The sequence below is a fragment of the Dreissena polymorpha genome, chromosome 1 (genome assembly GCF_020536995.1).
Source record: "Dreissena polymorpha isolate Duluth1 chromosome 1, UMN_Dpol_1.0, whole genome shotgun sequence".
NCBI classification, from domain to species: domain Eukaryota; kingdom Metazoa; phylum Mollusca; class Bivalvia; order Myida; family Dreissenidae; genus Dreissena; species Dreissena polymorpha.
The window spans coordinates 105,462,061-105,488,759 of record NC_068355.1 but is presented as its reverse complement, the minus strand read 5'-3'; the positions used below and the strand labels follow the sequence as shown (position 1 = coordinate 105,488,759).

Here is a 26,699-nt window from a genome sequence, read left to right as displayed (position 1 = left end):
GGCGTGTTTATGTACTGGCGAGTTTATCTACTTTAGGAATTGCTCTTGTCTTTTAAGTAGGGATAACGGGTTTTCACTGGTGAGCATTTAAGAATCGAACCAAACATAAATACTTTTTTTCAAACATCAGCATTACTGTCGTACTATACACATATGTATTTTCATATTGTTTAGTACATCCCCGGCAAATATAGCATTACAAAGTCAGAATAAAAAATGTATCGCCACGTTAACGGACATCAGTCTCAACGGACATGAACCATTTTCGAACTCATTCGTGATATCAAAAGAACAAATGCTCTGTGTTTGTTTACGTGTGTGCGGGTAATTTTTGTGCGTGTGCGTGCGCGTGCGTGCGCAGGTGTGTGTGTGTGTATTAGTTTCATTGGTTCAATGTTTTCTTAGAAATACATTCACTTAATTTATGTTTGTCAATGTCTTATTTTACCTCACAAATTAGTCCTTAAGGTACGTGTAAATATGGTCATATTCTTCCCTAATAGCACTGTGATCGACCATGGCCCTCTCAGAACGTGAAATGTGGTTTTAACGAGGAAATAATTAAGCCGGGTGATATCTAAATGAGACCCGACATTCTCGTGCCAAATCAGCACGCGCGCGGAGTTGGAGATTATCTCGTGCGCTAATCATCCAATCAGATCCGCGGCGCACTGGTGGCCTTGCAAGAATTAACGTGGCATTTTGGGGTGGATTATCTATACCAGACGAGTAACGTCCCAACGGAGCGAGTCGTGGCGTAGCTTATGTGAAGTATTTTGGTAAGAAGTTTAACCAATATTATTCGGCTTAATACACAGTTCGATCGTCATAATTATGTTTAATAAAATTCTTCATGAATATACGATATACGCACATAAAGTCATCGAAGTCGACATAATTATCATCATCATCATTAAGAACATATTCATCAGCGCGAACACACATGTAATCATCATCACAATTATCACAATAATCACCATCACCACCGCACCGCCACCACCAATCATCAATAACAATTTACTTCATTTCAACTCTTACGCCATTGTACGGTCTTGCAGAATCATAAAATGTACACCATCTGTTCATTTCATGGCTAATTGATAACACACATAATGCCACTGGGTTAAACAACACTAAACGTTGGCAGCGAAATTTCACTTTGAAGCAGAGTGACCTTACTCCAAAGTTTGTTTCTGTTCTGATACCCAATCTGTAACAGCGTGTTTCCAGAGGAAGGAATACTGCCGATTTGTCGCATACTATCGTTTAAAAGTTAAAGATCATATTAATTTTGATTATTATATTTCTTTTAGCACTGCTATATTTTAAACCGTTTTAAAAATAAATATCAAACCACGCGAATGTAGTATTATTATATTGCACTTCTGTTAAATCGTTTTCAAGCTTAAGTCAAACATGTGGATTTTTAGCGTGAAAATATTTTTTTAAGATTTAAGATAAAGGGTGACCCTTTTTAACGCACTTGACCCATATTCGAACGTTGCCTAGATGTTTTCAAAATAAACAAGCTTACCCAGTTGCATGCAGATTGCAATGTAACTGTGGCCCATGGAGTGGTACCAAGGTTTTTCTCATATTCGACCTGGTGACCTAGTGTTGTTTTACGCACCAGATTGTTACAAACTCGACCAGATTATATGAAAAAATTCTGATGAATTTTTTACAAGATTTAGTTGTATATGTGGCTTCTAGAGTGGCAGCAAGGTTTCTTTAAGAGAGTACATTGTGGCCTAATTCTGGACGCACGTGAAGCATACTCGAAGAGAGGCTAAGATATTTTTAAGAACAACATTCTGACCAAATTCCATAAAGATGGGATGAACTAGATAGGTGTCGAAGCACATGTTTGGACACTGACAAATCCACATTATATTCTACAGTAGCAAAAGACAAAGGGTCATAATTCAGTAAAAACGGACCGAAGTCACTAAGGTCATTTGAAAGTTTAAACGATATTCAATCTTAGTTAATTATGACTTTCAACAGACACTTTTGGGACTATACTATCATTTACGACAAAAGAAGGAAAAGGGCCATAATTCTGCCAAAACTAGTCTCAGCAAAAATTCCCTTAACAAGTTAACTGTCCTTCTAACAAAAATATTATTGTATAGTGAAAGTTCGAGCGAGATCCAATCATAATTTAAAGAAAAGTTGCAAACACTTAATTTTAGATCCACATATTCTATTGACGATCATCTACAAATTAAGGTTATTTAACGGTAAACGTTTCAGCGCGATCAAAACATTCGTTAACAAGATATGTGTTTTCAGAAACACTATGTCCCCTTTTGCGCCGCTTTGAAGCTATATATTTGACCTTTGACCTTGAAGGATGACCTTGACCTTGTCCTTTCACCACTCAAAATGTGCAGCTCCATGAGATACATATGCATGCCAAATATCAAGTTGCTATCTTCAATATTGCAAAAGTTATTGCAAATGTTAAAGTTGGCGCAAACCAACAGACCAACCAACCAACAGACAGGGCAAAAACAATATGTCCCCCACTATAGTGGTGGGGGACATAAAAATAGTTCAAGACATGGGCCTTAGGACGTGCGATGTACGGGCGTATTAAAGGGCGGAATGCAAAACTCCATCGGTGCATAAAAATGTGTCATGACGGCTGACGACACTCATCGCCGGACGCCGGACATAGGGTGATATATATTGCGGTCCGGATATAAAAGATAACTGCCACTGTGTGAACATGTACAGATGTACAGAAAAAATAAAAATCCAGTTTGAACTTCCCTGTTTTACAACGAGCAACTTTACATCCCTGGTTGAGACTACTTTAAGGAAGTGAAAAGAATTAAACAGCTTCCATAGATGGTAAGAATGTCTAGATATTAAAACACGTTATCACGCAAATGCGAAAAAAACCTCACATATAAACATTAATCCGCCGCGTCATGCGAAAATGGGTCTTATTTTAATCCGTATGCGATCAGCGTAGCTCAAGAGCGTCATGCGCATCTGCACAGTCTTGTAAGAGCTTTCCTTTCCGCTATAAAGTCACGCAAGGTTTTGTGGTTTCAGTAGGGAAGCTTCTGACTAGACTGTGCGATTGCGCAGGCTGGGCATAAGCTACGCTGGCCACATATACACAGCATGACGCGGCTCAAATAATTTCAAGTGAAAATTTCTTCATATTTGTTAGTGTTATGAATGAAAATATAGTATTTGATGAAACAAACTGAAATCACAAAGTTACCACTGGTCTTAAGTCACGCTTTAAATCGCATAAGTCTCGTTCTTCACAGACTGGTCTAAAATCGCAAAATGGATATTTATTACAGTTTGTCCTTAAAGCGACTAATGGTCTTACATTACAATCTGTCCTTGGATCACAGAATGGTATTTTACCATAGTCCGGCCTAAAATCATAGAGTAGTCTTTTACCACAGTCCGGAAATAAATCATAGAGAAGTCATATATCACAGTCCGTCATTAAATCATACAGCAGTCTTATATCACAGTCCGGCATTAATCATACATTAGTCTTATACCACAGTCCGAATTAAATCATAGAGTAGTCTTATACCAAAGTCCGGCATTAAATCATACAGTAGTTTTATTCCACAGTGCGGCATTCACATCTTAAAGTAGTCTTATACCATGCACAGTCCGTCATTTAATCATACTTTAGTCTTATACCACAGTCCGGGATTAAATCATACTTTAGTCTTATACCACAGTCCGGGATTAAATCATACTTTAGTGTTAAACCACATTCCGGGATTAAATCATAAAGTAGTCTTATACCACAGTCAGGCATTAAATCATACTTAAGGGTTAAACCACAGTCAGGTATTAAATCATATAGTAGTCTTATACCACAGTCCGGTATTAAATCATATAGTAGTCTTATACCACAGTCCGGCATTAAATAATACTTTTGTATTATACCACAGTCCGGGATTAAATCATACAGTAGTCTTATACCACAGTCCAGCATTAAATTATACTTTAGTCTTATACCACAGTCCGGCATGAAATCAAACTTAAGTCTTATACCACAGTCCGGCATTAAATCATACAGTAGTCTTATACCACAGTCCGGCATTAAATCATACAGAAGTTTCATACCACAGTTCGGTATTAAATCATATAGTAGTCATATACTACAGTGCGGCATTCAAATCATACAGTAGTCTTATATCACAGTCCGGCATTAAATCATATAGTGGTATTATACCACAGTCCGGCATTAAATCAAACCGTATTCTTATACCACAGTCCGGCATTAAATCAACCCGTATTCTTATATCAAAGTGCGGCATTAAATCATACTGTAGTTTTATACCACAGTCCGGTATTAAATCATATAGTAGTCATATACTACAGTGCGGCATTCAAATCATACAGTAGTCTTATATCACAGTCCGGCATTAAATCATACAGTAGTATTATACCAAAGGCCGTCGTTAAATCATAAAGTAGTCTTATACCACAGTCCGGCATTAAATCAAACCGTATTCTTATACCACAGTCTGGCATTAAATCAAACCGTATTCTTATACTTAAGTCCGGCATTAAATCAAACCGTATTGTTATATCAAAGTGCGGCATTAAATCTTACAGTAGTCTTATACCACAGTCCGTCATTAAATCATACAATATCACTGCCTGGCTTTAAATAAATCACATATTTGTTTATATCAAAGGCTATCCTAAAACAACAGAATGGTCTCAGTTAACAGACATAGACCGGTCTAAATCACAAACTGACCCGAAACCACAGATAATTAATAAAGTCACAGAAGCGTACCTTCGGAAGAGTTAAATGTCCAGGTTTCGGCCTCGTCAAAGTGGGTGTCTCCTCCCTTATCCTCCCCGGGGAAGAACGCATGTGCCAACACGGAACCTGTGGTGTGGTAAATAAAGTGTTTTATTACAAAATATTAAACGAAAAGTCGTTATCATGAACGTGTGTTCCAATCAAATAGAACAGTAATGAATACCAATTCAATAATTTATTTAAATCTTTTCAATAAAAACTAATTTATTTATAAGCAGTTTATAACGCACACAATATTATTGATATGTATTATCTTATCGTTTATACCATTAAACAAATTATACGACAGACATAAACGACATAAACGATGATCTGAACATAAATCCCATGTTACCTTTTCCGTCGAAGGCGTAGCCGTCGTCATGGTTACCCTCGGCGAAGAGGATGAGGATGTCGGCGATTGAATGGACGACCTCGGTGAAGGTCAGGGGCGTCACGATGCTCCACACCCGGAAGGCGTCTCGCAATATCTGCCGCACCTTTTCCGCGCTCAGGTCCGGCGTCGTGTTCAATATTCTAGCGGGGAAAAACGAATATCGTCTATAATTATGTATTTTTTAATTGAAAGTGTAGTGAGCAATATAATCTGCTTATCATAGTTAATAGTCGATTAACCTACGGTCTTGAGTAAAGATGCGTAGGAACTAAATGACGTGTTCAATTTCTTTGAATTCTTTGTAAGTAACTATTTTGAAATTATATGTCTATAAGTGTTGCAGAAAAACAAACACTCACTGACAAAAGGTCAGTAAAAAGGGTAAGTTTTCGAATGCGTGGGGATCGAATTTAATAGCCATATACCTAAACGAAATAGTTGTTTTTGTTTGAAAACAAACACTGTTTTCTAACATGATGGCACACAGGTATTGCAATTGTAAAGCGAACTATATGTTAATCAAGTAGTTTAACAAGAGGGCCTGAAAGGCACAAAGTCGCTCACCTGAGATTCAAAGGAACTGATCTGTTCTGTGCAGCCCAAGATGTCATTAGAACAAATGTTCTTACCAACTTTCATGAGTAGCAGCCACGTTTTTCAACAGACCAGAACCATTTTCATACTACGCCAAAAAAAAAATATTCTGAAAAAGTTTCATGAAGCCATATAAGAAAAAATGCCCCGCCCCCTGGTAGCCATGTTTTTCAACCAACTGGAACCGTTTTCGAACTTGTCCAAGATATCATTGGGACAAATCTTCTGACCAGGTTTCATGATGATCGGACAATAAATATGTCTTCTAGAGTGTTAACAATGTTTTACCATTGCTATATAAGGAAAAATGCCACGCCCCTTGGCAGTCATGTTTTTCCACCAACCGGAACCATTTTCGAACTCATCCAAGCTTCTGACCAAGTTTCATGACGATTGGACAATAAATGTGACCTCTAGAGTGTTAACAAGATATTACCATAGCCATATATAGCCATGTAAGGAAAATTTGCCCCGCCCCTTGGCAGCCATGTTTTTCAAGCAAACGTAACCATTTTCGAACTCATCCAAGATATCATTGAGACCAATCTTCTGACCAAATTTCATGAAGATTGGACAATAAATGTGATCTGTAGAGTGTTAACAAGATGTTACTATAGCCATATACGGAAAAATGCCCCGCCCCTGGTGGTTATGTTTGTTTAGCATTCGGAACCATTTTCGAACTATTCCAAGATATCATTGGGACAAATCTTCAGACCATGAAGATCGGAAAATATATGTGGCCTCTAGAGTGTAAACAAGGTTTTACAATAGCCATATAAGGAAAAATGCCCCGCCCCCTAGCGGCCATGTTTTTCAACCAACTGGCATCACGTTCGAACTCGTCCAAGATATTATTGGGATGAATCTTCTGACCAAGTGTCATGAAGATCGGACAATAAATGTGGCCTCTAGAGTGTTAACAAGATTTAACTATAGCCATATAAGGAAAAATGCCCCGCCCCTTGGCAGCCATGTTTTTCAAGCTAACGTAACCATTTTCTAACTCATCCAATATATTATTGTGACTAATCTTCTGACCAAATTTCATGAAGATTGGACAATAAATGTGGCCTCTAGAGTGTTAACACGGCAAATGTTGACGCCGCACAACGCACGACGGACGACGGACAAAAGGCGATCACAAAAGCTCAACATGAGCACAGGTGAGCTAAAAATGGCCATTAAGTAATCTGTGTATCTGTGCTGAGAGTATCATGGTAGAGTAAGGTGATTGCCGACTTGACAATGGACAAGGCTGTACACGAGTCTGGGGTTCGTACTCACAATGCTGTAAAAGTGTCTTGGGACTGAACTCTCAATGTCACATACATCATGATATTGGGGTTCGAACAAACAATTTATACATGGGTATGTTGCTCGTAAGGTTATGCATACGTCTTGGGCTCGTATTCACAAGGTTGTACATAAGTATGGGGCTATAAATAGCAAGGTTGTATATAAGTATGGGGCTATAACTAGCAAGGTTGTATATAAGTATGGGACTATAACTAGCAAGGTTGTGCATCAGTAAGGGGCTATAACAAGCAAGGTTGTGCATCAGTTAGGGGCTTTAACAAGCAAGGTTGTGCATCAGTAAGGGGCTTTAACAAGCAAGGTTGTGCATCAGTAAGGGGCTATAACAAGCAAGGTTGTGCATCAGTAAGGGGCTTTAACAAGCAAGGTTGTGCATAATTCTAGGACTATTACTTACGAGGTGCCTCGGAGAATTACAACCTCACAGCAGTATACAGTTTTACTGCTAGTCAAAACATTATTTTTGCAATAAAACTTTCTATTTGTTCACGAAAGTCTTTTGCAAGGCAAACGGTGATATAAGATAGAAAACAACCGAACGAAATTATATAGATAGCTTGAATCCCGCTTCTTGTGAATTTAATAAAAATGCAATTCTTTTTTGCGGCTTGGTTAATATATATCTGAATAGATATACATGTGTACTGACATCTTATACTAATATATATCTGAATAGATATACATGTGTACTGACATCTTATACCTCTTATAATATACATCTGAATAGATATACATGTGTACTGACATCTTATACCTCTTATAATATATATCTGAATAGATATATATGTGTACTGACATCTTATACCTCTTATAATATATATATCTGAATACATGTGTACTGACATCTTATACCTCTTATAATATATATCTGAATATATATACATGTGTACTGACATCTTATACCTCTTATAATCATCTAATAGAAATCAAACGCTTTTCTTAAAGATTATAATTGTTAGCACAAAAGTGCACAAATTGCTTCTAAGAAATGCTCAATGCATGCTCGAACTACAAATAGAAAAAGTTAATGTTACAATTAACTTTCTCTTTTGTGCAGACAAGTGCAAATATTGCTTCTAAGAATGCCCAAGGCGTTCGAACTACACATAGAAACGCAAATCTTTTAATTTGCTATAAAACTTTCCACCTATAATAATTATGTTTGAATTATTATATTGTCAGTGCATAACGTATAATATAATACAATATGTATAAACACTTAAGTAAAATATGTGCATGTGACATAATAACGCAAAATGGAGCGAAGTTTTACGTATGAAATTATTTCCAAATTTATTTTAGTGATTCATTGTGCTGTATACAGCGATGTTTAAGCCAATCGCCATATTAAAAACACCCTCCTTATTATAAATGCATATTAAATATACAGACGCATTTTTAAACGTCTGAATAGTTAAGATTGTAAACAATGCTCAATTTCTGTGTTGCGTGGGGCAAATAATTAAAGTACGTTTTAGTGACCTACCAGTATGCAATAGACAGTAGTCACATTTTCTATTAAAAAAACTCTGAATTAAATCATTCTGTATTTATAATAATCGATTTATTTAATTTATTTTAATGAAAACAAAATATGTTTACTGGCCAGACTAGATCTAATTCAAATGATATACACAGCAAACGCTGGGCTTTAAGGTTATGATATAACGAGTGAAGGTGATAACTAAATACGTTAAATAAAAACAGAACAATGATGTCAAAGTGTTTTGGTAAAGTGAACATGGCAGTGGGGAATGCAGTGGGGTACTTTCATTTTCTTTTGATTCTGTTTGTGATTAGAATCCTTGCGTCAACAGAGCACATTTATCGTCTGCTATTTAAACCACACATAATTATATATCATCGTTCGAATCTCGTGCTACCGAAATTGAATCGACACTCAAACATTTCCGGTTTCAGACTGCTTACAATCGACGTATAATTAATTGATACAAGGAAATTTAACATGTCTAACACGATAGTACTGAAGATGCCCTTTATAACCATAATGTTTAAATGAAGAAGGAAAATAATGCTACCACTTTGTCCAACTCACTAACGACACTCGAAGATTGGTTAGTGTTGAAGCATATAAGACAAGCATGAGCTAAAATTAAAAGACGTATACCAAGCATGCATTTGGGTCTCTCCAATAACGTGACATATAGTTTGAACACAATCATCGTTTACAATCAAACTTGCTTGAACTAAAACCAGCCACATTCATACTCGTCAACACTAACCGCAACATCAGCAGCAGCAACAACAAGTGCAACATAGACGTTTTAACGGAGAGAGACGTAAGTACAAGAAGAAAAAAACGAACAATGCCATAAATGAAAACAAATGCTGCCTTTGACTCCAACTTCAGACGACGACATCACCACCACCACCACCATTTTTACCACAACAAGCAAAACCACCACCAACATATGACTGGTCTTCTGATTCATATTCAACTCAGACAGACGTGTTCATGGCGGCACAACAAGCGGCACGGTGACGTAGAGTGAGCAAGTCCTCATTCAAGCAGGTTGTGATGATTTCTATTACATCGCAACCCAGCTGAACAAGGGCTCGCCGCACCCTGGTGCCTTATCCCGAAGGTCCGTCCGTCAGAACGTTCGTTCGTCCCTTTTTCCGCCTGCTGTATTGCTCCACGGGGGAGCTCTGTATCTGCTTTTAGTGCATTTTCACTGAAGACTTCTCGGCCAACAAAATACACATCTGGCTATCCGACTGAGAAAAGATCCGCGCTTGCTTCTAATGACCTCAAATCACCCTGTGTGTTGTGACGAAGGATAGTTGTTACTTTGGTTTCTTCTACTCGTCATGTTCGCCAAACACATCAAAAATTTACTTGAATATCAAACCCAAAATAATATATTTTCTTAAATATCGCGTTGAATTAGAATACAAAGAAAAAAATCCTTGTTAAAATACGACTCCTTCTAATAGCCTCGACAAGCTTAAAATGAAGTAACGATATGGTGTGACTCGATAATAAAACTTAAAATTTCCTTCCCTGAATCATAAGAATCGAACAATAAGGAAACTTAAAGAACGCGGACGTAAAACAATATCAAATGCGAGGCATTAACACAAGCACAGTTTACAACCATTGAAACTTCAAACGGTTTAAAAAAATAATGTTAACCAAACTTCGTTGTTTTCTTATTTTTATGCTCGACAATTCCTTCCTTTCGCGAGTACAGAATTTAGAATGTCATTGAAGAAGTTGTATCCATAAAATAAAACTATTTTACTTATTCGATTATTCCGTCACAATACCATAATATTTGAAGAACCTTAACTCAAAATGAACACATACAAATCAATAAAGTGCGACAACAAAATCATTAAACCATGAACCATATACAACTAATTCAATTCACACAACCGTGAAAACAAGTTGTACCGGATAAAACCCAAAGCAAATCAACACGTCTTATGCAAAATCAACACCGTGAAAACTGAAACCTTATCCACAGCCCCTAAAACACAAGCGAAACATGTGTTCCGAGAGAAACCCTAACCGCGTCAACCGCCAAGTCATGTGGATGCTTAGCAGCGGTGCCGGTGTCCAAATCCCCAAGGCAAAGTGGTGCACGAAATGTTAAGAACGGGGCTTTAATAGCCAGCCTTTGCTAAGTGGGAACGTAATGATTGGCTCATTAAAAGTCTTAGTCATGTACATTGTTCTAAGTGGCTATAAATGAGGCCCAGACGCATACAGTAAGTCACCAGCTACAAGACAACTTTTATGTGTCAACGAAATTTTAAAGACAATTATTTAATTTGACACATTTAAATTGTGAATAACACGAATTGTCACAATCCAATAATTATAATAATAACAATAATAATAATCATCATCATCATCATCATCATCATCATCATCATCATCATCATCATCATCATCATCATCATCATCAACATCATCACCACCACCACCACCACCACCACCATCATCATCATCATCAGCAGCATCATCATCATCATCATCATCATCATCATCATCATCATCACCATCACCACCACCACCACCACTATCATCATCATCATCATCATCATTATCATCATCATCATCATCACCACCACCACTATCATCATCATCATCATCATCATCATCATCATCATCATCATCATCATCACAGCCACTATCATCATCATCATCATCATCATCATCATCATCAACAAAATGGCAATGAGAATTATCATTTGAATCCCTTCAATACTTTTCTAGATTGATATTGATGAATATCACGTCGAACGGACCGGCGAACGGACGATAACCAAATCTGATGAAAGTGTATTGAGGGCCTGAGTGGACAGAAATTAATACATTGAGTTTATGTCTTTGAGCCAAAACTTCGACCAATCTAATTACCGGTAGATTGTTTAATATACATGTATTACCACGAATCTTCTTATGCTAAGGATGAACCCAAGTCAGGTTTTTAAAAGCAAACTTATTTTAATCTGTTAACAAAGATTTCTTGATATATTGAAAGTTGGTGACAGACACACAACACAAACAAGGGCTGTTTGTAAAACATGCATGCCCCCCATATGGGCTGTCAGTTGTAGTGGAATCCATTGTGTGAATACGTTTCTTGTCACTGTGACCTTGACCTTTGACCTAGTGAACTGAAAATCAATAGGGGTCATCTGCCAGTCATTATCAATGTACATATTAAGTTTCATGATCCTAGGCGTAAGCATTCTTGAGTTATCATCCGGAAACTATTTTTCTGTTTCGAGTCACTGTGACCTTGACCTTTGACCTAGTGACCTGAAAATCAATACGGGTCATCTGCCAGTCATGATAAATGTTCCCATGATGTTTCATGATCCTAGGCGTAAGCATTCTTGAGTTATCAGCCGGAAACCATTTTACTGTTTCGAGTCACTGTGACCTTTACCTTTGATCTAGTGACCTGAAAATCAATAGGGGTCATCTGTCAGTCATGATCAATGTTCATATGAAGTTTCATGATCCTAGGTGCAAGCATTCTTGAGTTATCATCCGGAAACCATTATACTGTATCGAGTTACTGTGGCCTTGACCTTTGACCTAGTGACCTGAAAAATCAATAGGGGTCATCTGCCAGTCATGATCAATGTACCTATGAAGTTTCATGATCCTAGGTATAAGAATTCTTGAGTCATCATCCGGAAACCATTTTACTATTTCGAGTCACTGTGACCTTGACCTTTGACCTAGTGACCTGAAAACCAATAGGGGTCATCTGTCAGTCATGATCAATGTACCTATGAAGTTTCATGATCCTAGGCCTAAGCGTTCTTGAGTTATCATCCGGAAACCATCTGGTGGACGGACCGATCGATATACCGACGGACCGACATGAGCAATACAATATACCCCCTTTTCTTCGAAGGGGGGCATAAATATGACCAACAAACTTAAACACGTGAAAAATGGGATCCTTTTCACACGAGAAAAAAATGTTTTTTTTTTTAATAAGGTGCTATAAATTACGCCAGTGTTGCACTAAAACTAGCGTCAGATATGAGGTGATATTGACGGTCTTCAGGAATGACGCGCATCAGACTTGCGAGCGCAGCCGCCACTTGCTGCAAACATAATTGCAGATATTTATTCATTTATCATATTTAGCTGATAGACAGGATGCACGTGATTTGATTCCCCCAAAACGGGCCGCATATTTTTTTCATTTTAAACAATACCAGTGTGCGAAACCGGCCACGACACATCCCATCGTGGATTCGTAGCTTCTTCCGGACCAAGATGTTATCACGTGACCATACTAGAATCTCTCGAAGGTCCCCGGATACCGAACGGGAACTACATCGACGCGATTCGCGATCAAAGCGCGATAAAATGCCGACAAGGAATTTTTTTCAGTCTGCTTTAACTAAGATAATGGAGCCACTCATTTCGCATCTTCATGTGACATCAATGGTCACATCCGCTTTTAACAATAGGGTACAGAGAACAATATAGACACTAGAGGGCCGAAGAGCTACTGAAGATCCTTTTCGAATGAAATCCTGGTTTGTTCAATAACAAGCATATGCAAACAACTCTAGTGGCGAAGAAAGTGGGACGGTATTGTGAAGTGTCGCACATCTGCTTGACGATTGCATGGTTTATGCGTCACGTTTTAGGAAACCCGGGCTAATTGAATGTGCTCCAATTTTCGTCCCAGATTGCAAGATGCACTTCACACAGGCTAGTAAAGGACTACAATTTTACGCTTAATGGAATTTTTCGTTTAAGTCCTTCACACCTGTGATCAAGTGTGGGCGGACAGTGGCGCCTGTGCAGACTATTCCGGCTATTGAACGATACTCAGTTTCATATCCAGTAGGGATAAACATATACAGCTATTGAACGATACTCAGTTTCATATCCAGTAGGGATAACATATACAGCTATTGAACGATACTCAGTTTCATATCCAGTAGGGATACACATATACATTTTCATAGAAAAAAACACCCATTTGGGCGAAATATTAGAATAAAAGAGTGTTTTTTTAATGAAAATATTGAACGTTACTTAACGGACATGCACTCAGCCCGATTCTCCGAGAGCGCGGCTCGATTCTGTAACAAGCTTGCTTCATTAAAACTGGTTATATCTACTCATTATTATAATTCATACGAAAACAGTTCGTGAATATGATATATTTGATATGTTTTAACTCACATACTAAGCATATTTATAAGCATGGCAACGCGGAAATGGCAATAAATGATTCGAAGAAACACAATGACCTTGTGTGAACATTAGTTGAAGGGTTTATGCCATATAGAACTTGTGGGTTGCGCCTGAGAATCTCAGTTATCGTAGATCAACGTCGTAGAAAATACATGTTGAACTCAACATGTGATTGATGCATAGATAAAAAAGCATTATACAGTTTTACTTTACTTAACTTGAAAGTTATCCTAAATGGTCAACAAACATGGAACATGCATATAGCAATTTGGATAATTTTATCCTGAATAATATATATTTAACATTTATTCATATCAGTACGTATTTTTAGACGCAAACAGAAACTACATCATGGGTACATTAACACATTAACGGTATGCTTGTTCTCATCCACATAAAACTCTGTACCTCAGCACATGTATCATGCAAGATGCGGAATTCTCTCCATAAACACTCATTTGAGACTCATAAAAACATGTAGTCAGGGCTGCGAATCCCGTTGGAGCAGTTACTCTGAGAGCATGCAAGTGGGGCTCTCATATTGCCAACACACTGCCTGGAGTCAGAGCAACATGCACCGAGGTTGTGTACATCATAACTCAATAAAGGGATACGTTATTGGCATAGTTTAAACGCGTTTAGCTTTGCAGATTTTTGAAAGACATATGAATTAACAACGTCACGTTTGGAAAATGTTACCATTTAAACATTTATGTAATTTGGATAAACATCTACATATTATTAGAACTGCTGAAACGTCTGGTCTAGTCGACTACAGTTTGCAATGTATCCTATTCATAATCTGTGATTTATTGTAAATGTCAATACTTTCTACCTGTCAACTTTCATATTTTTTTTAATAACGCTACTTTGAGTTTTAGAACGTTTCAGTTGAATATACATTCTCCTTATTGATCACGTGATTTTGTCGGCAAAATAAGAGACTATCCGAAGACAAACTTCTCGTGGTTGCATAAAACTATCGAAGCGACTGTCCTCGAAAATGCGACGAAGTGGATAATAATGGTACTTCTGTAGCGTTATAAAATGACTTTATTTATAGTATGGGTAACATTTGTTTATCATACGGTACTTACATATTAACCCATTTATGCCGAGCGTCTAGAAAAAAGGCCGTGGCAAACAGCGTAGACCCTGATGAGACGCCGCATAATGCGGCGTCTCACCAGGGTCTGCGCCGTTTGCTTAAAGGAATTTCTGTAAGAATTATTCTAAATATAGAAATAAATATATTAGACATCCCTTATTTTGAAAAAAAGTGATCCAATTTAGAAGGATGGGAGAGTCCACTAGGCATAAATGGGTTAATAGTTACATAGTGTGAATACCGGTGAATACCAGAGAATAATGCCAGGAAAAGCGCTCATTCAGGCTGGTCAGTGCCAACCATATGTACAGTTACAGATAATGGCAAGATGCCCATTCATGTGTGCTGTGGTCAGCATCCCATCATGATTAGAGTAATTAAGGGGCCATTGTAGTTGATAAGAAGTTGGCTGGTATGCCCAAACTTCAATTCTGAGGCACCTTCTGCGTTTTTAGTATTTCACAGCTACACAGTGTTTTATTCACTACAAAATCCTGGAAGCACATGCAAAAATTGTTGGAAATCAAGATTTAATACCTTGTGCATAATAAACATTGCGAGGAAATTGTTTGAATTGTTTGATTGGCAAATTTTTTGTTAACTCCCGTAGATTAGTGTTATATCTGTGTTAACTTCAAATAAAATATCTCAAAATGTGACATTTTAGCATGATTAGCAAAACAATGCACACTGTGAGCTTAATCATTACTGCATTGATCTGTGAATAAACTTGTGTGACATTGTTTTTTTTTCTAGATATTTTGTTTTGTTTTTATTGCAAACAATACATTTTGAAATTAATAATGTAGCAATATGTCTCAAATGTCATGATTCCAGTACATATTGTTCATACATGTACCTATTTTTTTATCAATTCTGAATTTTGAAATATTCCATGTATTTTAAATATCTTGAAATTATATATTTTACTGTATTTTAATTAACTTATCAGTCTAAACATATATCATGAAAACATGCAAAACTGTTTATAAGAATACATAGTTAAACAATACTTGGAAGCAACTTGAAACCACACCGGCCCTGTGCAGTTTTATGGCAGTTTTATGGCCCCTAATTACTCTAACATGCTGAGAGACTGGCCACAGCCCATATGTGGCCCATTAGCGTAACTGTAAATATGCTTCAGCCATGCCAGCCTAAATGAGCCCTTTTCGTGGCATAATTCTCTAGACGGATAGTGTTCTTTCTTTGAATGACTCGTTATTATTAGGCTCTGTAGCAGTTTGCGGTTAAACAATGTTCAATGTGTTTATATAAATGGAATAAAACTATAGTTTCGAGGATTTCTAATATCTTACATCATTTAATGAGAAGTATGAAATCATTTCTCACAATGCATAATAATTGCTCTCCTTCAGGCACCTAAAACATTAAAACAACTTAAGGCGCACAGTTTAAATGGGCTCTTACAGAACAATATACATGTACTGTGATGAAGGGAAGGATATAACCACTTATAAGACAATCTGGACTTGTGAATTTTCTTTCCTCTTAAAAATACATGCAATATAGAAACATGAATGTGCAAGTGAAAGAAATTTAAACAAGAGTGACAGCGGCCCACGGTCGCTCACCTGAGGCTTCAAGGAGCTGAACTGCTCTCAGAAATTTCCGAGATGTTTCTGAAACCATTTTCAAACTTCGCCAAAATATCAACTACAGAATTAACATGGTTTTACTGTAAGGAAAAATGCCCAAACAGCATGCGGCAATTTATTTTTAAACGAACGGGAACCATTTTTGAACTGAGTCCAGATATAATTACAACAAGAGGGCCATGATGGCCCTGAATCGCTCACCTGACTAACCAAATACAATCCCAACCCAGATTTCATCAAGATAATCATTCTGACCAAATTTCATAATGATAAGATGAAAACTGTGACCTCTATTGTCTACACAAGGTTTTTCTATTATTTGACCTTTTCTATACAAGGATCTAGTGACTTAGTTTTTGACCTAGTGACCTAGTTTTTGACCCCAGATGACCATAATACAATCCCAACCCAGATTTCATCAAGATAAACATTCTGACCAAATTTCATAAAGATTGGATTAAAACTGTGACCTCTACCGTATACACAAACAAATTGTTGACGTTTTTTCTATTATTTGACCTAGTGACCTAGTTTTTGACCTCAGATGACCCAAATACAATTCCAACCCAGATTTCATCAAGATAAACATTCTGACCAAATTTTATAAAGATTGGATAAAAACTGTGACCTCTAATGTCTACACAAGGTTTTTCTATTATTTAACCTAGTTTTTGACCTAGTGATCTAGTTTTTGACCCCAGATGACCCAAATACAATCCCAACCCAGATTTCATCAAGATAAACATTCTGACCAAATTTTATAAAGATTGAATGAAAACTGTGACCTCTACTGTCTACACAAGGTTTTTCTATTATTTGACCTAGTTTTTTACCTAGTGACCTAGTTTTTGACCCCAGATTACACAAATACATTCCCAACCCAGATTTCATCAAGATAAACATTCTGACAAAATTTCATAAAGATTGAATGAAAACTGTGACCTCTACTGTTTACACAAACAAATTGTTGACGGACGGACGGACGCACGCACACACGCACACACATACGGACGCCGGACATCATACGGTCACATAAGCTCACCATGTCACTTCGTGACAGGTGAGCTAAAAAAGGTTCTGACCAAGACTCAAATGCGACTTCTATTGTGTTAACAAGGTTTGTCCATAGCCATATAAAAAAGCCATATATTTCGACGAATCATTACCATTTTTTAATTCAGCCGAGCTATCATTCAAACTAATGTCCTGACCAAGTTTCATTATAATTGGACCATAAATGTGACTTCTAGAGTTAACAAGGTTTGTCTATGGCTATGTAAGGAAAAATGCCCCGCCCCCTAGTAAACATGTTTTCAGATCGGAACCATTTAAGAACTCACCCAAGATATCATTATATCAAATGTTTAGACCAGGCTTCATGAAGATTGGACCATACATGTGACATCGAGTGTGTTTACATGTTTTTACATAGCCATATCAGGAAAAATGCCCCACCCCCTGGCCGCCATGATTTTTACCAACCGGAACAATTTTCGAACTCGTCCAAGATATCATTGGAACAAATCTGCTGAGCCAGTTGCATGAAGATCGGACGATAAAGCTGGCATCTAGTCTTAACAATATTTACTATAACCATATAAAGCAAATGCCTCGCCCAAAGGCGGCCTTGGTTTTTAACCAATTGGAACCATTTTTCACTAGCCCAAGAAATGATTGGGAAAAATCGTTTGACCAAGTTTCATTAAAATCGCGCAATCATTGTGGCCTCTAGAGTGTTCACAAGGCAAATGATGACGCCGCACGCCGCACGACGGACAAAAGGTGATCACAAATGTTCTTAATAAACATCATGTGCTTAGGTGAGCTAAAAACGCCCAATGTAGTTAAAATCAAGAAAATATGAAAAAATTATTGTAAATCAGTGTAAAACATTTCTTAATTAAAGCATAAAACTAAAACATACCTATATGTGAGATCATTTTTTTCCCATTTTGTCGGAGAAAGCACGTAACGCCTGTGACGTGTACGATAAAACCCAGACGTCAAGGAATACGACGTTGGTATAGTGCTTTCATCGGGGACCCCGCAACGGGGTTTATTCATTAGTTCTATAGTCCGCCTATCTACAACACCCGTTTCCGTAATGTTTCCGAAACGTTGAAGACGCTTTATTGCGTCAACGTAAGCGTCTTTTGACGTCAGACCAACCGGCCCAACTTCTCTGCTTGCATCTGCAAGGTAGCCAAATTTCCCTAGGTAACCCTGCAAGCAGAGAGAAATAAGAATAACATAACATACGGTAACTATAAATGTTTAACCGTAAAATAGCATGAAATGAAATGAATTAATTCATGAGAAAGAAGCGTTTGAATGAAGTTCATAACACATTTTTTTATGTTGACCAAGTGGCATAGTTTCTGAACTCGACCGAGGTAACATTTAATGCACATAAAGTGAAACTTCAGCTCTGTTGAGTGTGAATGAATTTTATCTTTTACATAAATGTTAATCATATACAAAGTTTCATCAACCCTCAGTTTTGGCAATGTTAATCCTATAAGTTACTTTTTCAATTCACATGGAGATCTAATTTTTACACCAAACCATCCTTGACATAGAAACGAAATCGGTCCTACCAAGTTTCATGTCGATTAAGCGATAATTAGGACCTTAAGATTTTAATCTAGGTAAATGCTGTCGCGTCAGGACGCACGACGGACGACGAACAAAGAAAAAAGGCAAAGTAAACATGACCGTGATCACGCTGTGCTCAATTGAGATAATAAAATTTATATGCACATTGGCCCAAATCGTAAGAAGCATATAAGTGACAAAAACAAACAACATACAATATTTACCAAATTATGAGATACTGTTTTGATTATTCTCAATTTAAGCAGCGCCCTGTCACCTTTTTTTTATTTTTTCCTTTATTTCATGTTCGATATAAGCTGTTTTATTGACATACAATAAAACAGGAATCTGAACAAATCAATGAATTAATCAAATGATCAATAAGCAATAACTTAACATTTGGAAACAATGATAATTTAATTCTCTGACCAACAACTGGCCTTAAAAGAACATATTAGCCCCATATCTATGTGCGATAAGCAATTCCATAAATCTGATATCTTCCGATGATGCTGAAAACGCCCTTAAGTTTATAAATAAACTGACAGTGATGGATATTCTCATAATCTCGCTCGGATTATCTGACTGATAAAGCAAACAGATTTCATCCAATCTAACAGATTCCAAACTGATACAAAAAACGAACAAAACATAAACAGAGAAGTTCATACATCTGGCGGATTTTGGCTTTGTTTATTCTCTAAATCAAGTGATGCGGGTACGATGTTAAACTCTTTGTGTTTGTAATAACCTATCGCACATTGAACGTTACAAGTATCAGTCGAGTATACAATGAAATCAATGCTCTCAAATCTCGCTGTCAATTAATGGGAAATAACTCCGAAAAAATGTCATTTGCTGTCACGGTTGGTGTCCCATGAGAAGTATTGATTGTTGGATAGACAGACCGACGTTCAAATATTACCGCAAAGGCGTAGCTCTTTTTTTGTTATACATAAAGCCGAATGCCAAATTTTATAATGGTAATGTGCAAAATATTCAGTTATTTTATAGTAACGAGTAATAGTATACAGAGCATACGATATAATAAGAATACTGTTAGCGCTTTAAAATACGTCGACGCATTAAGTACATGTATAAACGTTAATCGAATATGAATATAAACACAAAAGTCATATGGTCGTTGAGGTCCATAGAATAAAACAATCAATATCATGATACGCACGTAACGATAAATGAATGAATTCGTAACAGTGCTCATCGGTTCCTTGACACAAGCGCAATTAACAATATTGAAGCTGGAGCGTGCAAAATCAACACAGTTGGGTACCTAATTTTAAAATTTGCAGAGACTCTTTTAACTTTGAAAATATTGCGACACGCAGCAACATGTGAACATCAATTTGTTTCTCGGAGCACCGTCGTAAAACGTGATTTATAAACCACAACTGACAAATTAATGAACGCGTTCCTCAAAATGGGGGGGGGGAGGGCACTGAATATGGATCAGCAATAAAAGAGAACGCGTATAAATGAAAAATTCAATTCAATCTCGAAATGGTTATTCCTAATAGCCTTAAGGTCGAATATTTTGGGAAACGACTTGTCCGTTTACGACAGTTATTGTTCCAGACAGGAAAGCCATGGTTATTTGCCAGACATATCGGAGCCGTTATGATGTCTTCCATAAAAGTAAGTTCAACCTTGCTAAATACGCTCGCATGTAGTCCATAAATCTTCAAATGGCCCCAGCCAAATTCGGCAACATAAACGCTGATATAACATGAGTCGTGTTCTGAGAAAACTGGGCATAATGCATGTGCGTAAAGTGTCGTCCCAGATTAGCCTGTGCAGTGCGCACAGGCTAATCAGAGACGACACTTTCCGCTTGCATTATATTTTCTGTTTAAAGAAAGTCTCTTCTTAGCAAAATTCTAGTTTAAGCGGATAGTGTCGTCCCTGATTAGCCTGTGCGGACTGCACAGGCTAATCTGGATCGACACTTTATGCAAATGCATTAACCACCTTTTCACATGTTGCATACTCGACAGAGTTAAACTTGGGTAAAGCATGAATTGGTTGAGGGAAACAGTTGCCTATCTTTGTACAATATATGGAGTTTGTATTTTTTTTTCGGGTTACACAATTAATATAAGTTTGGCAATCTAATTCGTTGAAATAAAAATGCGCCTTTATTCCTATATTCGTAATTTAGAGAATAGCTGAAATGGTAAATCTACAAGTTCCAAAATCGGACAAGTTCGAAAGATCGGCAATATAGTTCTTTGGAGGGAATACTTGCCTATGCTAATCTACACATCAGATGGATGATTGATGAATTTTTAGTTAATATCTGTCTAGACACGGTGGACCTATAGCCGAAACACTAAGTGACTAATAAAGGTTTCAGAGTACACGATCTGTAAACTGTACATTCAGACATCCGACTACTGTCCATGCTACGTAAGAAAATCTGGGAAACACGAAATATGATGCATTTCGCCATGTTTTTAGCGATACAAATATACCATGATTATCTTCAGGATCGATTAAAAAAGTACGTAATAATGTATAAAACTGTATATTGCATAATAGTTTTAATGATCTTGCACGTAGTTAGGGTGCCAAGAACAACAGACTCATACAAAATTCTCATCAGTAATTAAAATAACGCATCAAATACGAAAATGCAATAATAGCCAGAGTGAGTCATTATTTTTCAATAATTATACCAAAACTTAGACACCAAACATCATTTCGCTGGTAAGACCGCCATGTTACAATGCTACATTGAACTAAAACTATGAATAAACGTAATAATAAAACGACTGCTCCATGCCAAGAGGCATAAAAAGTCATTCATTATCAACTAGTTGCAAATATAACGCTACCGCTCCAGATCATTTTGGTCCTTGCGCGCTGGGGGAGGCAGTAAAATGCCTAACAATATTCAAAACAGTTCCGTGGAATAATGGTGTATTGAATTATTTTGCAGACATAAGTTGCCCTGAAAATCACATCAAGATCTAGTTCTGATCTAAATTGTTGCTCTGAACATTTCACAATTCTTTAAACAAGAAGATCCTGGTGTTTCTGGAATGCTCACGTGAACAACGTAAGCTCGGATTTTAAATGCTCGAAACCCGTGATTTGGGAGTTCGTTTGACTACAGGGACACACATTTGACAAACTTCGTAGAGGACCATTATACGTTGCTAAGAAACAATCCTGACACCTCTTCGCATTCTCATTATAGAGATTTTACGTTATTTAGCATAAAACACTCTACACTCCTGGTAGTCCCGAGGAAGGGCATGCTTTGACCACAGAGGCAGTCGCACGATAAACATCTACTAGGTGTGTTGGTTCAGTGATTTAAACTTGATAAGGTTATAGGTTTTATTTCAGAATACATTAGGCTTGAAGCCCATGAGTATACATAGATATAAAACACAATGTAATCAACAGTGGTAAACACTTATATACTTTTCATATTATAAACCAGTGACCTGAAAATCAATAGGGATCTGCCAGTCATGATCAATGTACCTATGAAGTTTCATGATCCAAGGCCTAATTATTCTGAGTTATCATCAAGAAACCATTTTACTGTTTCGAGTCACTGTGACCTTGACCTTTGACCTAGTGACCTTAAAATCAATAGGGGTCATCTGCCAGTCATGATCAATGTACCTATGAAGTTTCATGATCCTAGGCGTACGCATTCTTGAGTTATCATCCGGAAACCATTTTACTAATTCGAGTCACTGTGACCTTGACCTTTGACCTAGTGACATAAAAATCAATAGGGGTCATCTGCCAGTCATGATCAATGTACCTATGAAGTTTCATGATAATAGGCGTAAGCATTCTTGAGTTATCATCCGGAAACCATTTTACTATTTTGTCACTGTGACCTTGAGTTATCATCCGGAAACCATCTGGTGGACGGACCGACCGACGGACCGAAGGACGGACCGACCGACATGTGAAAACAATATACCCCCTCTTCTTCGAAGAGAGGCATAATAAGATCACATTGGAGTGGCCAGTATTCACCAAGTGTAAGATTGAATAAAACTGTATAGAGGACTTCTAGAGAATACTTTTTACCAAATAAAAAGGCGGCTAGGACTTTGCGGTTTCAAAAATGTTACATGTATTTCTAATATAAATCTATGTACAACTGGTGACCCTCGTACCGGGCCAGTTTTAGCCTCTTCTGTTAACCATTTGAACCAACCGTTTTAGATAAAGATAATTCTTGATTCTTAATGAAGACGTTGCGCTTTGCGGTTTTAGATAAGATTATTTTTGAAAAGGTTATCCGAACGCTTATTTAAAAATGGTGATCCCGCGGGGCCAAAATTTGGATACCTGATCCATATTTGAACAAACTTTGTAGAGGACCATTATGGAATGCTACATACCAATTTTATAACCTCAGAGCCTTGCGTACATCAACTTGCGTTGACATTTCGAATCATGGATGCATAAAAAATAGTTCAACATATGCTATAAAAACTCATGAGATTCATCACAGTTGAGGTCAGGTTTGTTTTCATTCCCTCGGCGCACCAGTTTTGTTGTAACCCGTGCACCGGGCATGTCTGTATTATACGGTTCATAAGCGTCTAATTGACACTGATTTGATGTTAACGCCTGCAGATAAATATAAAGCACCTGAACAATCCATATGATCTTACGTAGCCATTACAACACCAGGATGGAACGCAGACTCAAGTCTGAGGTTACTGACTTTTTATTCTAGAAAACGCGCTTACAATCTTGTATAGTTATGTACAAGGTCTAACAGACAATATGAATGTACACGAATGTGCTGAAGTACACGATGCACTATACATGGTAATCAACAATCAAATAATATTCTACCAGACGATGTCTGATCAATACATATCGATGTTTTCATACAGCCGGTAATTCATCATGCATTGCTGTATCGATTCCAGTAACTGCGGTATTTGAGATTAAATGTCAGAAATTAGCTATTGCATAATAAACATGCAAAGAGTTACTTCTGCTTCCACCTCATTAACCTCACCCCAATGATTGCAATTATTTGCCATATTCAACACTACCACCACCGCCACCATCTGCCTCATCAGATCGTTTTTATCACCACTTTCATACTAGTTATTATCGCTTGTCACCACTAACATCAACACAACTAGTTATTATCGCTTGTCACCACTAAATAAAACACAACTAGTTATTATCGCTTGTCACCACTAACATCAACACAACTAGTTATTATCGCTTGTCACCACTAACATAAACACAACTAGTTATTATCGCTTGTCACCACTAACATAAACACAACTAGTTATTATCGCTTGTCACCACTAACATCAACACAACTAGTTATTATCGCTTGTCACCACTAACATAAACACAACTAGTTATTATCGCTTGTCACCACTAACATCAACACAAACAATCGTCATAATAATCTTAACCACCGCCATCATGATATCATAATGATCACCACCAAAACCTACATTTTGGTTCGTGTTTTTTTATGACCCAAAGGGTGACATCAACAAAGCAATACACTTGTCCGCCCAACCACATGTACAACAATTTTATGTTCTCTACTTCTCTTTTACCAGCTGACGAATTTCACAGTTGAATGACCTCACTACTGTTAAAATGAATGAAATATGGCATCTTTTGCTGCGACCAGTTTCGGCTGAACAATTTTTTGTCTGTTTTATTTATGTTTTTACTCTATAATATATTTAGTCCCGCATATTGTTTAGTATTGAACTGCTCTTGAACGAACCTGTGTTCAAACTTTTTCAGCTGAATACGGTATAGTGGAAATAATAATTCTGGAAGGAGTTTTGGCTGAAACAATGTCGGCTCTGAATATCGGCGATTAAGTAATTTTTACGCGTTGAAGAATTAAAATCAAATATGTCTGTGTATATTCTGTTAATAGTTTATTATTTCAGTTTATAATTTCATCTTTAGAATACTTATGTAATGCACTTTTAAATATGTGAGTGCCAAAATGTCAAGAGCGCGCGAGCTATAATAACCAACATCCTTTACAAAATTGCGTACGCTCATATTAATTAACAAGAAAGTGCGCTTGAAAACGTATAACACTGCGGAACTCGCAGCTGATCACTTGAAAACACTGATTATTTTACCATAACAGATCTTTAAAAAAACATTTTTAATGATCAACATCATGGAATGATGGTCTATGTATGTCATAGCTCGGTTTCGCTGCGGCGTGAGGTGTTGTAATGAAGAAGCTGAGTTCTCGGCACAGTAAGGCGGAGGCTGCAACTGGAACATGTGCTAACATATGATATTTGTTATAATTAACACATATGTTTATATAACATTAATTAGCCAAGAAAGTTATGTTTCAATCCCGTTTTGAAGCGAAACATTACGTCTCAGATCTACATGCGCCGTAAACCCGTAAATGAGCGCACTCATTTTGTGTATACTCTATATGAGCGAACGCATTTCATGCTTATTGTATAATTATGAGCTCACTAACTGTGTGTATTCTGTATATGCGCACACTAATTTTGTGTATACTCACTTTATATTCGATCACTTATTGTGTATACTTTTTATGAGCGCAATTATTTTGAGTATACTGTATATGCGCTAACTAATTTTGTGCATACTTTATATGAGCTCACTTATCTTATGTATACTGTATATGAGCTCACTTACTTGTGCATTCTGCACATGAGCTCACTATTGTAATAGTGTGTTTACTTTAAATGAGCTCACTCACTTTGTTTGTACTGTATATGAGCTCACTAATTGTGTGTATACTGTATATGAGCTAACTAATTTTGTGTGTACAGTATATGAGCTCACGTATTGTGTGCATACTGTATATGTGCGCACAGTTTTTGTGTATACTCACTGTATACGCGTTAACTCATTGTGTATATACTGTATATGAGAACTTAAAATGTATGTATAAACTGTTTATGCGCCAACATACTGTGTATACTGTATATGTGCTCACCAAGTTATGTGTACTGTATAATCAAGCTCACTAATTGTGTGCATACTGTGTATGCGCCAACATATTTTGTGTTTCATTCATTTTGTGCATATAATGATATAGTTTATTCGCTTACTAATTGTAGGTATATTCACTGTATATGCGCTCACTAATTTTGTGTATACTGTATATGAGCTCACTAATGTTGTGCAATGTATTTGTCCGAAATTTGGAACAAAACTTAGAATTGAAAAAAATGTTGATGGCAGTACTGTTTTGACTATGGCAACTGCATGATTATAAGAGTTGGAATGATCGTTAACCATAAACTATTGAGATAAACAAGAGAGCCTGAAAGGCCCAATGTCGCTCGGCCAAATGTCGCTCACCTGAGATACAAAGGAACTGACCTCTATGTGCAGCCCAATATATCATAAGAAACAAATGTTCTGTACAAGTTTTATGACGAGTGAACTACAAATGTAACTTTGAGAATGCTTACACGATTTTACTATAGCCATATAAGGAAAACTTTCCCGCCACCTGGCGGCAATGTTTTTAACAAACCGGGACGATTTTCGAACACATC

General features: G+C 37.1%; 1 protein-coding gene across 1 annotated transcript in view; it reads right to left on the bottom strand.

The window, feature by feature from the left end:
* The window catches only part of LOC127843153 (matrix metalloproteinase-2-like), a 32,145-nt gene extending 8,652 nt beyond the window's left edge, over positions 1-23,493 (bottom strand). The window contains exons 1-4 of the mRNA XM_052373045.1: positions 23,485-23,493; positions 18,476-18,774; positions 5,163-5,344; positions 4,799-4,894 (exon numbers count right to left, since the gene is read on the bottom strand). Coding sequence (XP_052229005.1) covers positions 4,799-4,894; positions 5,163-5,344; positions 18,476-18,774; positions 23,485-23,493 — 586 coding nt within the window. The remainder of the gene's footprint in view (positions 1-4,798; positions 4,895-5,162; positions 5,345-18,475; positions 18,775-23,484) is intronic.
* Between the last annotated feature and the right edge of the window lie 3,206 nt (positions 23,494-26,699).